General features: G+C 50.6%; 1 protein-coding gene across 1 annotated transcript in view; it reads left to right on the forward strand.

The window, feature by feature from the left end:
• Positions 1-7,075: 7,075 nt before the first annotated feature.
• Positions 7,076-14,410, forward strand: part of LOC135374168 (neprilysin-21-like) — a 36,006-nt gene continuing 28,671 nt past the window's right edge. Inside the window, exon 1 of the mRNA XM_064607181.1 lies at positions 7,076-7,211. Within this exon, the coding sequence (XP_064463251.1) occupies positions 7,174-7,211 (38 nt within the window). The 5' untranslated portion in view covers positions 7,076-7,173. The remainder of the gene's footprint in view (positions 7,212-14,410) is intronic.

Genomic DNA, 14,410 nt, shown 5'->3' on the forward strand with positions numbered 1-14,410 from the left:
GATGTCGAATAGAAAACGAAGCAAGCATGGAAGTGTGTTAGCGAAGTGTTACGTGCGAGCACGGAATATGGTTTTGCTGGCATGTACTTCTCCACTTGAAACGTCGACATACAGTCTTGCGCGAGAAGCCCTCAACAGAAATGGCAACCCCTGGCTCTTTGTTTCGGTGTCCAAAGTGTCCGTATTTCGCACCTACACTGCAACGCGTTCTTACGCATTTAGCAAACTGCCACAGTGGTGAACCAAACTTCAGAGTACGCTGTGATGTAGATGGCTGCAATAAAATATGCTCACACATTCCTTCGTACAGGAGGCATCTCTACAGTGCACACGACATCACATCATCAGAGAATATCTCTTTGAGTGCGGACTCTCAGTGAAGTGACCTTCCAGATCATGAAGCACATGATCCGATGGATATTACCGACGACAACGTTATGGACGAAAGGGAACTCTCGCAAACAGCATCAAGATCTGCTTTTTTCGATTTTTATTCGGGAAGCAACAAAAACGGTTTGCGGGATCTTTTTCCGACTAGCGCAAGAGCACAAAGTTCCATAGTCTGCATGTGAGACTGCGTTTTCTGACCTCGAAGGCGTAATGAGTGCTGTAATGGAGGAGTTTTTTAAAGCAGTGTGCCATGAAATAGGTGAAGGAACACTGGCTGCAAAACATGACCTGCGAGATCTGTTGAAATGCGACTTCGTAAAGCAAATGTTTACTCCTGTTCAGTCAGCATACCAGCGCGAAGTGTTCGCAAAACAGCACCTCCGATATGTCAAGCCGCAGCAGTACCAGCCCTCCACAACTCCCCATAGAGCCCATAGTATAGCTAAATTCACACAACACTGGGCACACGACCAATGAGAGTGCAGCGATTGCTTCCTCAATCCTCCAATCAGAAGTCTTTCCGTCCGGCTCGCAGCCCGACCGGTTCTGGCTGTTGCTTTCCATACTGGCTTGTACCGGCTACCCCTCACCTCTAAGTCTACTAGCTTTCATGCACGTCGTAAAGTTATTCCGTGATTCACAAACAGCTGTGAAAAGTGTCGTAATGAACAAATTTATTTATACTGACACAATCGGCAGGTTGACACATATACATGCACTGAGCGTACTGAGTCCATTGCGTAGCGCTTCCTAGCACACTGGAACAAAGTTCTAACTTGCAAAATACGCATATCGACACAGCTTATTCCCAGCAACGAACAACTGTCACATACTTGCGCACATTTGCTTGATCACCATGTCCTTGCCTGCTACACGTCAAACATAAAATGCTGCTTCATGAATCGGATTTTCTTGTCACCGCTATGCAGATCTGACGGCGCTCGAACATATTCATCGAGCCAGAATTCACGACAACACTTCAGTTTGAAATCCGATTGGCTCTTCGTAGACCGATGCTTGTGGCGAGAAACAGTACAACACGATCAAAGGCACCATAATACAGGGATAAAACGGCGATCGGCGAACGCAATTGCCTCCCAACGAAAGACACTGCCAACGGGGCGCCCACCGTTCAGATTTCAAATGAAACCGCCGAAGGAGAACGCAGCACGCAGGCGAGGAAGCGCGAAGTGCCGCTTTCAAATTCTGGCAACCAATCCGGACACGCTTGTGGCGTCCGACCAATGGAGAGGCACGGATTGCTTCGTGCGGAGTAACACGCATTTTGATACAGATTTTGCGAGAGCTGTGGGGGGCTGGCAGTACCAGTATTCAAATGACAAGAATGATGTAGTGTGTGTGGCGACACCTAGTTGTGGTTATTGTAACTGTTTAGGCGTGAGTGCGCCCTCTGTGTGTTTGGAAAATAAACTTATTCTTTCACGATGATATGGCGGGTATGAAGGAGTCTTCTTGGGGGTCTCGACGAGGATCATTAATGATCCCAGTAATCGGTGTTAAAGGAACACTACAAATGAGTCATTCCAGTATGTGTCGATAACAACAGTTAGGAAAAATATACTTTAAACTGCACCGCTCGCTGAATCTCTTTTAAGAGCACAGCCCTTAAGTGACCCGGGAATTATCAGTGGCTTCCGAGATGGCACACTACACAAAAATACAAAAAGGACTACAGATCCCTCAAGTACAGTCTACATTATTTTGTACTCGGATGAACTTGAGGTTTGCAACCCCATAGGCCCAAGCGTGGTGTGCACAAGCTGCTTGTAATTTATTATTCTTTCTTGGACCTCAACCCCCGTTTTCGTTCACAAGTAAAGCACATTCACCTATAGCAAAGTACCCAGACACGAAAGGGTATCTCGAATTTGGCATGGCACCACTAATTAGGGATTTAAACTTGCTGGCGACTGAAGGAATTGATATTTCCACAACGCTTGGTACCTTGAAGGTCTTTGTGGAAGTAGATGGATTTTGTGGAGACAACTTGTCCATGCATTCTATCGATGGCTTCACATGCAGTTTCAGCAGTGGAAGGATTTGCCGATTTTGTTTAGCGAAATCAAATGAACTCAGTAATCTCAAGACTGAAGATGGCTGTACAGTGCGCGAGGCGCAGAGCCACAGTGCACATCTAGAAGCTGTGCAAGTGAACAGTGATCTCTGTACTGTGTATGGTGTTCGCGAGAGATCTCCGCTGCTACTCTTGAACTCATTTGATGTCACTCGTCGACTACTACCAGACGTGATGCACGACATGTTTGAGGGAACATGTGTTTTCATCATGCACCATACCCTACGTGGCCTTATTCAGGACAATGTCCTAACTGCTGATGACGTCCTTCGCAATGACATCTTCCCGTATGGAGCCAATGACGCGAAAAACAGACTGGAGAAGATGAACAAATCGTTCATAACTGACCCTAAAGCAATCCGGGGACTGCATCCCAGAAATGGTGCATCTTTCGGCTAATGCCACTCATTTTTGGACCTGTTGTTCCTGAAGGAAACGAGAAGTGGGAAGTGTTCCTTCTCTTCAGGGAGCTGGCAGATATTATCTTGGCTGAAAAGATTCCCTTAGACTGCACTCAATACCTGAAGACCAAGATAGAAGAATTCCTTACAAGGTTCCTAGACATGTACCCAGCTGTCCGTATGACTCCCAAACTCCATTACCTTGTGCATTATCCGCGAGTCATAAGTGAGCTTGGCCCACTTCGGCAGTATTGGTGTCTTCGGTTTGAAGACAAACACCTGTTCCTCAAGAGTCATGCCTCAAGGGTGCACAACTTTTGCAACATTGGCAAAGAAGCACCAACTGTTGCAAAGCTACCAACTGTGTACGAGTGCCATAGACAACAACATTACCACGACAAACCTGAGGCCTGCAGACTGCCAGACAGCACACGAATGTGCAAAGCAACTTTTCCGCATGAGGGTGCATGTGGCAGATTCTGCCCAGTTCAATGGTCTCACATATGCGAAAGGAGACGTGTTAGTTACAGCAACCGGAGATGACCCAATGTTTGCGCAAGTGCAACAGCTATATGTGACAGTGGGCAAATTGTACCTCCAGTTGGAACACATGGTTGTTGAATCTTTTTCTAGGCATACGTTTGCCTATAAACTCCGCCATTCTGGTGACCAGGTGAAGAGGCTTCATTTCAGAAGCTGGACCTCTATTTTGGTGAGATAGGTGTACCAAAATGGGAAGTCATTTTCTCATCCAGCTTTTACGTAGCTGTGGAGCACAATATGGGAGCACTGCTGTCATCGTCGTTAGCTACCACAGCAATTACTGTAATTTCACGCGTATTAGCCGCGGCTTATGTGCGAGTTTTTTTTTTTTTCTCACGGGCGCTCTGCGGCTTATCCACCGGTGCGGCTTATCTGACGACTATTTTTCCCTGGTATTTTCCCCATAAGTCGGTTTTAATGAAAGGGCCGACAGTGTCTCTGGAACAGCACTGCCCTGCCGATGCATGAACAGTTCCTGATGCATGAACAGTTCCAGATGCATGAACAGATCTTCCTGGTGCATTCCCCCAAGCAGCTTGAACGAAAGTGGTGACAGTGATTCACGTCTTCTGGAAGGCCACTGACCCATCATCAGTCCACGACGCCCAACAAGGCCCAAAACGCCCAACAAGGGCACAATCCGATCTTGGTAGAACTCTAGAACTGACCTCCTTTGTTGTATACTACGCCGATCCCGGAGTATGGACCACAGGGTTTATGGCCATCTCTATGGTCTCCTTTGTCGCACAAGTCAGTCGTATCATATTTACCGCGGCTTACCTGCGGGTGCGGCTTATCTGTCAGAAAATTTTCAAAACGTTCCTAAAAACGCGTCCTGCGGCTTATCTGCGGTGCGGCTTATACGCGTGAAATTACGGTAAGTAATTGCTGTAAAACCTTATCATTTCACACCCCCCAAAATTTTGGGAATTGGGCACAGTCGACATATTCACGACCCCTGATATTCACAAGCGCATCTGAACATTCTAGATCCCAGATTATACTCCATCCGTTGAAATCGCGCATTGTTGACATCCAGTTGTTGGAAGCATGTTGAAGAACGAGGACGAGGACGCCCCTTTGCACCTTGCTGTGGAAGAATAACCCCCGGTCATTGGGAAATTTAAGCAATTTTTGATGGGCGAAACTTTTGCGTGCACCTTAAATTTGCAAAAATTAAGTGGGTGCAAAATAATAAGGTTGTGCAGTACATACTTTGAGCCAGTGTTAGCATGACCTGCATTATTCTGACATGCTCGATTTATGACCGTTCACCAGGTCCACTGTATTTTGAAAGTTTCGCATGCACATGCTTTACGTTACATCGTTCATTGAATGTGCACCAGGTATTTGACTGTCTTTGAAATTTCACAGAAATGTCCTGGATATCGTCATTAAAAGGTCACGCTTGCCTGTTCAGTGCGGTGGCCCGTTTGGATGAGAAAGACGCTAAGCACCACAAAAGTAAAGTAACAGAGCTTAGAGGAATATTCTGAAATGTTTTTAGTCCTTCAACATTATTCAGTGAATTGCTGTGGATGGTTCAATATGGTGGTGCTGACAGAAGTCATTGAACTCCACAGGAAAAATAATATGCTTCGCGTGCAAACCCTTTTGGCCTTTTACATGTCCCCAAGAGATTTTTCAGTGAAATGTGACATTTATTGCAATGTTGGTAACTGTCATCCAGAAGGTTATAAGTAGTGCATTACTAAAGTGCCCTTTAGAGGTATTAGAAGGTTTACCTAGTCATAAGGTATACTACTCAGCAAAAAATAGTGTCTAGTACGAAGCGTTAAGTTTTAGTTTTGTTTCATTGTACATGTAAATACATGAGTTTGTGGTATTTAATAAGAGTCGACATAGGGAAGCAGCTTCAGGTATGGCTGTAACCCAAGTTGAGGCTTACTTCACACTTTGTCGTCTGTCTGTTGCTTTTAGGGGTGTGCGTTTCCTTAAAAATGCACGTACTCCAAAGCAAATGCCAGCGAGGGAAGCCTTTGCTCTCAGGAGCAGTGAGAGCTGAAAATAACGTAAAGAATCACAGACGGCAGCTATACACCAACAGGGAGGGGTCGTTGAGGCGTCAGCCTAACACCCCTGGGTTAACACCCGTTTAGCATAGCCATCGCCGACGCGGTCTTCTCGCTACACCCTCCCACCGTGTTGGGGTGTTCAAGCAGCGTTCGACTCCCTTTGGACACCCTTTGATCTAAGAGTGAAGAAGAGGCTCCGAAACCGCGTGACCCCTTCTCTATCAGCTTGGTTGGAGTTTCAGTATCCCCCCTTGAATCCCACCCAACCAGACACATCTCTGTCGAATACGTATCTTAATTTTCACGTTTGTTCACGGGAAGTGGTATGGGTTATGCAAAGTACTGTGGTGGCTGATCAACATCACCACCAATACGTGCCATTACGCGAGCAACTCATTTGATGACAATGAAGAAAGTCTACGATTAAACACTTTGCTCATATAGCCAAAAGCAGGGGATAGAAATGTACTTCAGCTGAGCTGCCTCTAGTGTTTGTCGGGACTTAATTTCGTTCAAACAGGTTCTCCTTTATTGTTTTATGTGTATACCACGTGGTGAAGAAATTTTTCCGATGCACATAAACTTACTGATTTACGGATGAACTGAATAACTGATGAACTTGTAGAGCCTTGGTGCGCCTTGCCTGCTGGAGGGTGGTTCGCTGCTGGTTTGCCGAAAAATTTAGGATCTTCAATGGCCGAATTACGCCAAACATGGTGTTCGTAGTTCGGACCACCAAATGTAGAGCAAGGGCAATGCCTCGTATATCTGTAATGCCTGGCAAGACGGTCGCTCCCTATACTCCACCGCCCCTTTCCTGTTCCTCCTCTGCAGCGGCCCCTTTTTGCAGCGGTGGCGCTATTTCCCGAGGGTCGCGAGAACTGTCGTCTGCTATCGGTCTGTCGTTTTTCGAATTGTTTCGAATGTTTTCGAAATTTTTCGAATTGAAGTGCTTCCTCTCGCAACGCAAGGCTCAAATCTGCTTGCGGACGGCTGCTGCAGCTACAGCTGCTGCGTTTTTATCACCCCGTGCGTATCCTGGAGATCTGGCGCCACCAGACGGAGGCCCCGCATGCTAACGCGGACATACGCGGAGAACGGGGAGCCCGCTGACTTGACAGGCATAGAGATACAGGAGGCATTGACAAGCGACCACGACAGTCGTACTTTACAATGGAACGATGTTTAATGCCAGATGAAGGTACGTGCACGAATAATGAAACCTCGGTGCACGGTCGTGAGAGCGTGTCACGGAACATGATGGTGAAGATATGGCTGGATGTCCCGGCAATGGCGATGTGGCTGCGGCGCACATGCGGGGCACATTCCTCCAGGGCGTCAGTTGTGATGCTGCCCACCTCTGTGAGGCCGACAACGGCGGGCCTTTTCACCACCACCACCGCCACCACCACCAGAGGACATCACGCGCCGGTTCATAGTCTATGATATGCCAGAAACCATTATTCTACGAGTAATCTGCTACCGGCGTGTGACGATGAATTGATGAATGATGATGTGACGATGATTGAATCCTCCGCCGCCCGCTCCTTTGTGCGTGTCTGTAGGCAAATTCGAAACCTTCGAACTTCGAAGAGAACGAAGAGCAGATCCGTTGTGCGTGCCTGTTTTGTGTGTGTGTGTGTGTGTCTGTTCTGTGATCGTGTGTTCTGTTTACCCACGCAAGAGAAACAGAAGACATCGTTCAAAAATGCACGTTGAAGTGGTTCCAAGGGGAAGAACAATGCCGTAAGTGTCTAAGCTGGGCTAACCATTACTTATCAGTGTCGGGAGCAATGGGTTTTAAGAATTAGTGAAACGTTTGAACGGTATAAAGACTGCGTACAATTGAAAGGATGTCATATGCCTGATGTAAAAATGTATGAATTGTGTGTTTTTTATATGCATTTGAACAACACCATAACACTGCCATGCTAGGTTTAACGAATCTGGATGTTGCCATCCTGTGAAAGCTATACGCGCTATATCATCTTATACTAGGTGTAAATTATGTTAGGTAAGCGTACCGCAGTTTAGTTAGTCCAGGTTTGGTTGGACAGATTTGGGGACGGAGTTCGTGCGGGTGGTGCGGGCATCAGACTGTGCCGCCGAAGTGTCGCTGCCGCCTGAGGAAACATGATGGATGATCCGTGTTACGTCTCGTAACAAACTTGATTTCCTGTAACTAAACTTGATTACATGACAGGCGAGTTGCCAAAAGCTACGTCGTGCAAAACGCACATGCCCCCACCCTGAAATGTGGAGCTAATGGAGCGATATGGTGGGCTAGAAGGACTGGTGAGCCGTTCGGCGGTTGTCATATGTACCCGCCGATGTTCCTGCCGACAGATGGCGCGAAGCGTATCTCGGCGCTATGCGATCTAATCGCCTCTCGCTGCTCATTTCAGTGCTACTCGTCACGTGATTACACACCTGCCGTTAACCCATGAGCGTGCCTTTTCTTTGCTCTGCATGCAAAATGCCCCTTGAGTGTCACTGCATGAGCAAACGAATGGCACACCCAGATATCAGTGCTGACAAGCGTCGGCGCGTCCCTATCAGCCCTCGGGTCTGGGTCACGTGTACTTTGATAATGATAAAGACGTGTTCGAGCAGCCGGTTCTGCCTTTGGGTAGTGATATTCGTGATATGTGCTCATCGTTCCCTTCATCTGAGCGACCTGTAGCGATCACAGCATCTTCAGCACATGAGTCATCACCATCAATACCTCCTGCGCACCTGCCCCGCGGCGCGAGGTTTCGTTCTCGACTGCATCGCCATTCCCTGTCATTAAACCATCATACATCGTAGAGCTCACTCGTCTCTTTCATAGCCTCTACAGCTGGTGACCCGAGACGTTCTACCTTCACCACCTGCGCCGTTCTCTCTCCTGCCGTCAACGCCATGGCCTGCACCGGTGACCACCCCGCTCCACCGGCGGCAACCCCCGCTCCAGCGGTCGAAGCATCCCTCTCCCCGCTGCGCCCCCCGCCATTTTCGGTCTCCGACCCGCAGCTATGGTTCGCCCAGGTTGAAGTTCTTTTCGCCGGCCGTCGCATCACTTCGCAGCTCTCCAAGTTCGGGTACATTCTCGCCCACCTGCCGGCCGAGGCCGCGGCAGAGGTCCGCGATCTCATCATTTGGCCTCACGCTGAGCACCCACACGATACCTTACGCGACGAGCTCATTCGACGCACGGCTCTGTCCTCGGAAAACCGCATTCGGCATCTCCTTACATCAGAAGAGCTTGGCGACCGCCGCCCCACTCAGCTCTTACTCCGGATGCGTGAGCTCGCTTGTAACCCCACCGCTGAAGACACCCTTCTCCACGAGCTTTTCCTGCAGCGACTGCCTCACAACATTCGAATGATCCTCGCCTCGACCGAGCATGCCTCCCTCGACGACCAAGCGAAGACGGCAGATCGCATTTTGGACCTCGCAGGTCACACGGTACCGGGCGCTGTTGCGAATCTTTCCCCGACCACCGCCGCATCTTCTGCCGATCCCACTATCGCCATGCTAACGGCCTCTCTCCACCAACTCCAGAGCACTGTTGCCGTTTTGGCGGAACGTGTGGCCGCCGTCCAACCTCCCCGAGGTCCCCGCCGCAACGCTTTTCGTCGGCGCCGCACCCCATCCCGGAGACGCCCCCGCTCGCCTTCGCCAGCGTTCTGCTGGTATCATCACACCTTGGGTGACTCGGCCCGCAACTGCCAGCCCCCTTGTTCCTGGTGTCGGGAAACGACACCCCCACACAGTAGCGGCTGACACGGCTGGGGGAAGTAGCAGCCGCCTCTTTTTCGTCACCGACCGCACCTCCGGTTGTCGATTCCTGGTCGACACTGGAGCCGCAGTCAGCATCCTTCCCCCCTACCCCGCTGAGAAGAGGCACTGTAGAGCCGACTATACCCTTCAGGCGGTCAACAAGTCCAAGATTGCCACCTACGGCCATAGATCTGCCACGTTGAACCTTGGGCTGCGTCGCGCCTTCCGATGGATTTTCGCCGTGGCGGAGCTTCCTTACGCTATGCTAGGGGCCGACTTTCTTACGCACTTCGACCTGATGGTGGACATGCGTCGCTCATGTTTGATAGACAATACCACTTCCCTACACGTCTGGGGTATTCCATCATCCGTCGCCGCCGTTTCGCCCACCCTCAGACTACCCGATTCCCCCGTGTACGCCAACCTGCTCCGGGAGTTTGAATCAATCACGAGGCCGACTCATTCCGACTGTCCACCCAAGCATGCCGTCACTCACCACATCGTGACCCGCGGCCCTCACGTGAACGCTCGCCCTCGACGCCTTGCTCCTGAACGCCTCCGCATCGCAAAGCACGAATTTGACCATATGCTGCAGCTCGGTATCATCCGCCCCTCGTCAAGTCCTTGGGCATCTGCTCTCCATATGGTCCCGAAGTCTACACCCGGTGATTGGCGCCCCTGTGGCGATTATAGGGCCTTAAACCTCGCCACCTTACCCGACCGTTACCCCCTGCCTCATATTCAGAATTTTACGGCCCATCTTCACGGTGCTCGTTTCTTCTCGAAGGTCGACTTGGTGAAAGCGTAGCACCCGATACCTGTCCATCCACCAGACATCCCGAAGACGGCCATTACGACGCCATTTGGCCTTTTCGAATACGTCCGTATGCCGTTCGGTCTCCGCAATGCCGCGCAAACGTTTCAACGGTTCATCGACCAAGTTCTGCGTGGTCTGGACTTCGCGTTCGCCTACCTAGACGACATTCTAGTCGCCACCAAAACCGAGGCCGAACATCACGAGCACCTCCGGCGACTATTCGCCCGGTTGCAGGAGTACGGCGTGGTCATTAACCTCAACAAGTGCGAGTTTGGAGTTACTTCCATCACTTTCCTCGGGCATACCATCACGCCCGACGGCATCCACCCGCTTCCCGACAAAGTGCAGGCTATCACCGACTACCCTTTGCCCGACACCCAACGAGGCCTGCGGAAGTTCCAGAGGCTTGTCAACTTCTTCCGCCGTTTTGTGCCCCATTGCGCCACCCTATTGGCCCCGCTCCACGCACTCCTCTCGCCCACCCACCAGAAGAGATCGCTTGGTTTACCTCTCGAGTGGACCCCAGCAGCTCGGGAAGCGTTCGACTCTGTCAAGACTCATCTCGCGAACACCGCCCTCCTCCACCACCCTCAGCCCCATGCTGAAACGGCCCTGCTCGTTGACGTCTCCAGCCAAGCTCTCGGCGCACTGTTGCAGCAGTGGCAAGGCGGTGTTCGGTAGCCTTTCGTTTTTTTTTTTTTTTTTCTCGCAAGCTGTCACCCGCTGAGCGCCGCTACAGTACCTTCGGCCATGAGTTCCTCGCCGCGTACGCCGCTGTGCGGCACTATCAGCATTTTCTAGAGGGCCGCTCATTCTCATTATATACGGACCACAAGCCCCTCACGTTTGCGATACGCGCTCCTACGGCCAACCACTCTCCCCGTGAAGCTCGCCATATGGCTTTCATCTTGGAGTTCACGGATGACGTGAGGCATATTTCAGGCCACCACAACGTTGCGGCTGACGCTCTCTCCCGGCCGTTCGTCGCGCCGCTCACAGCGCCTCCCCAGCATTCACAAGTCGACTTCGAGGCCCTCGCCGCTGCCCAGGCCACCGACAGCACCTTGCGCACCCTCAGAACTGCTACTGCCAGCAACCTCCGATGGGAGCCTGTTGAATTTCCATCATCTGCTACTCCCCTTGGGGGGACATGTCAACCGGTTCCGCGCGACCCTACGTTCCTCCATCCCTGCGCCGCGCAGTCTTTCTTGCCCTGCACGGTCTGGCGCACCCTGGGATCCGTGCGTCGCGCAAGCTCGTGCAAGCCCAGTACATCTGGCCATCAATGAGCCGCAACGTTGCGACCTGGGTCCGTTCCTCTCTGTCCTGCCAGCGCGCTAAAGTCCACCGCCACACATCCACCCCACCTGCCAGTTTCCTCGTTCCAGACGCCAGATTTGACCACGTCCACATGGATATCGTGGGCCCCTTGCCGCAAGTCCGTGGTCACCGCTACCTCTTGACCTGTATAGACAGGTGCACGTGGTGGCCTGAAGCCATTCCCATACCTGAGATAACAGCAGAGACTGTCGCCGCCGCTTTTGTCGCCGGCTGGATGTCCCGTTTCGGCGTACCGTCCACCGTAACAACCGACCGCGGCAGACAATTTGAATCTCATCTCTTCCGTGAGCTCTGCTGCCTCCTCGGGACCCGATACTACCGTACCACCGCCTACCATCCGGCAGCGAATGGCCTGGTCTTGCGCTTCCACCGGCAACACAAGACCGCCCTGTGCGCCACTGGCAGCCCGCTTTCCTGGCCTGATCGTCTCCCGCTGGTTCTTCTGGGCCTGCGTTCGGCCGTTAAACAGGATCTGCGATGCTGCCCTGCCGAGTTCGCCCTTGGCACCATGCTGCGCTTGCCCGGTTCCTTTTTTACCCCAGTCCCCGCTGACGCTGTACCAGACTATTCGTCCTACATCGCACGCCTGCGGTCCACCTTCCAAGACCTCCAGGCCACTCCAACCGGGATCCAGTCTTCACGCCTGACTTTTAGACCACCCGGCCTTGACACGGCTACGCACGTGTTTCTGCGCCTGGACGCCGTGCGACCACCGCTCCAGCCTCCGTACAGCGGGCCGCACGAGGTCCTGTCGCGGTCGCCGAAGCACTTCCGCCTGCTCCTTCCCCGAGGTCCGGACTCAGTTGCGGTCGACCGCCTCAAGCCAGCCTACCAGGGGGCTTAATCGCTTCATTGTCGTAACGGTCGTTACAAGCTAACGAGTGGCGGGAAATTCAAAAAAAGCGGGCGGGAAATTTAAAAAGGTGGGCACGTGATAGAACGCGTGCACGGCGCGCTTCACGCGATACGTGAAGGCCGTGGTACACGTCACGCACAATGTGTCACCTGCCCACCTTTTTGAATTTCCCGCCACTCGTTAGCTTGTAACGACCGTAACGACGATGAAGCGATTAAGCTTGCTGGACCCTTGCACGTCTCCTTCGGTAGAAGTTCGTTCAGCCGACACCGTTTCAGCCCCCCAGTCTCCCAGCGCGACGAGATCCCTCCGCCACGTACGCTGGTGTCCTGCCTCGTCCAGCAAGCGTCGCGCCATTCTCCTCTCCGGGAGGGGAGAGCCATGTGGCGATCACCGCATCTTCAGCACACGAGTCATCACCATCAATACCTCCTGCGCACCTGCCCCGCGGCGCGACGTTTGGTTTTCGACTGCATCGCCATTCCCTGTCATTAAACCATCATACATCGTAGAGCTCACTCGTCTCTTTCATAGCCTCTACAGACCTTTACCTTCCAGGTTGCGAGGTCCGGTGACGGGGGATTTTGATAGAAATATTTAAATCGGTGGTGGGCTATAAGCGTGAGATATACGTGAACTGCAGCTAACCAACGGAAGTGATAGAATTGCTGATTTCAGTCTGCATATGAGCAGTCAGTAGAGGGAAGGAATCCGGAAGATAAAGGGGACGACACGAAAATATAACGATTTATACATTTATTTCAGAATACTGGTCCCAGAAGGAACCTGGGAAGGAGTAGGGAACGTACATTAATTATATAATATATACACATAATACACTCGTATAGTGGCGACAATTCGAAAGAAACCCGCAAAAGATACGCAGAAAAGGGGTCCCAAGTTACCTTCGCGAACGTGACGATCGGTAACACGAGTGTTCTATATACCGGTAGTCTGACCTAAGCAGTAGCATACTGAAGTGTTCCTCTGAGATAGAAGAGGCTTTCTCTTGACTCTGATGCCTATTAAGCGCACGTGAAAATTCCATCTAAAATCGCACGGGACGGCAACCCCAATATATTTGTACTAAGCTCGCTTGCAAGTGTACTATGATGTTGGCAAAGCCTTTGTTCTACATATAACAGCATAGACACAGTTTTGTCGGTGTTCAAATTGATTTGCAATTTGTAACACCACTCGTTGATGTGTTCTAAACTGCTTTGCAAAGGTGCGTAATATAAGGCGAGCCATAAGCAAAGCACACAGAAAAAAAAAGAAAGAAAAAGAGAGAGAGAACGATTGGCATATTGAGGACGCACGTTCAGACATCCCTATGTTTTTCGGAATATATCGCGCGATATGTTACGCAGTCATCAGCGAATAAACATGCTTTACAATTAATGTTACTTAACATATCGTGCATATAGACAAGAAACAGCAAAAGTCTCAAGACTGACTCCTGTCGTATACCCCAGGTGTATGGGGTTCGACCAGACAGGGAATCAGTCCCGAAGCCAATCCATGATCTTGGTATTATGTGTCAGCTTTCTATAGGGTACGTACACGGTCAAATGCCTTGGAGAGATGCAAAACCAATATTTCAATTTGTAGGTTATTATATAAAGCAAATGCAAAGTCGTGGATGAAATCAAACAGGACCATGACAGTGGAGTAGCCCCCACGAAAGATATGCTGCAAGGAATGCTGTTACTTGATCATGATGTTGATTGTTTGGAAAAGACGTGCTTTAGCAATCCACAAAAGCTGGAAAGAAGAGACAATTCGAAACCAATGTCGGGACTCCTGCCTTACGTATCGGTTTTATACGAGCGCATTTCCATTCGTTCGGGACAGTCCCTTCGTCCAGCGATATCTGGAAAATAATTTTGAGGAATTGCGCAGCTTGCTCGGCGTACCTTCTAAGAAAATCATTCGGAATATTGTCTTGCCCAGAAGACCACAATATCGCGTCCTGAAGTAATCAGTCCCGATACTTTTTGGACTAGCATATCCACTTTTTTCCTTTGCCAATCTACCCGCAGAAGACTTCTTCATATTTACCTCCCACAGTGGCATAATAAGAAATAGAGATACAAGTGCTGCTTTAAAGTAATGTCATACTAATAATAATTCGGGAGTTTAAGTTGTGCGACAACGGTGATAGATCTA

Source organism: Ornithodoros turicata, unplaced genomic scaffold (assembly GCF_037126465.1).
Source record: "Ornithodoros turicata isolate Travis unplaced genomic scaffold, ASM3712646v1 Chromosome45, whole genome shotgun sequence".
NCBI lineage: Eukaryota > Metazoa > Arthropoda > Arachnida > Ixodida > Argasidae > Ornithodoros > Ornithodoros turicata.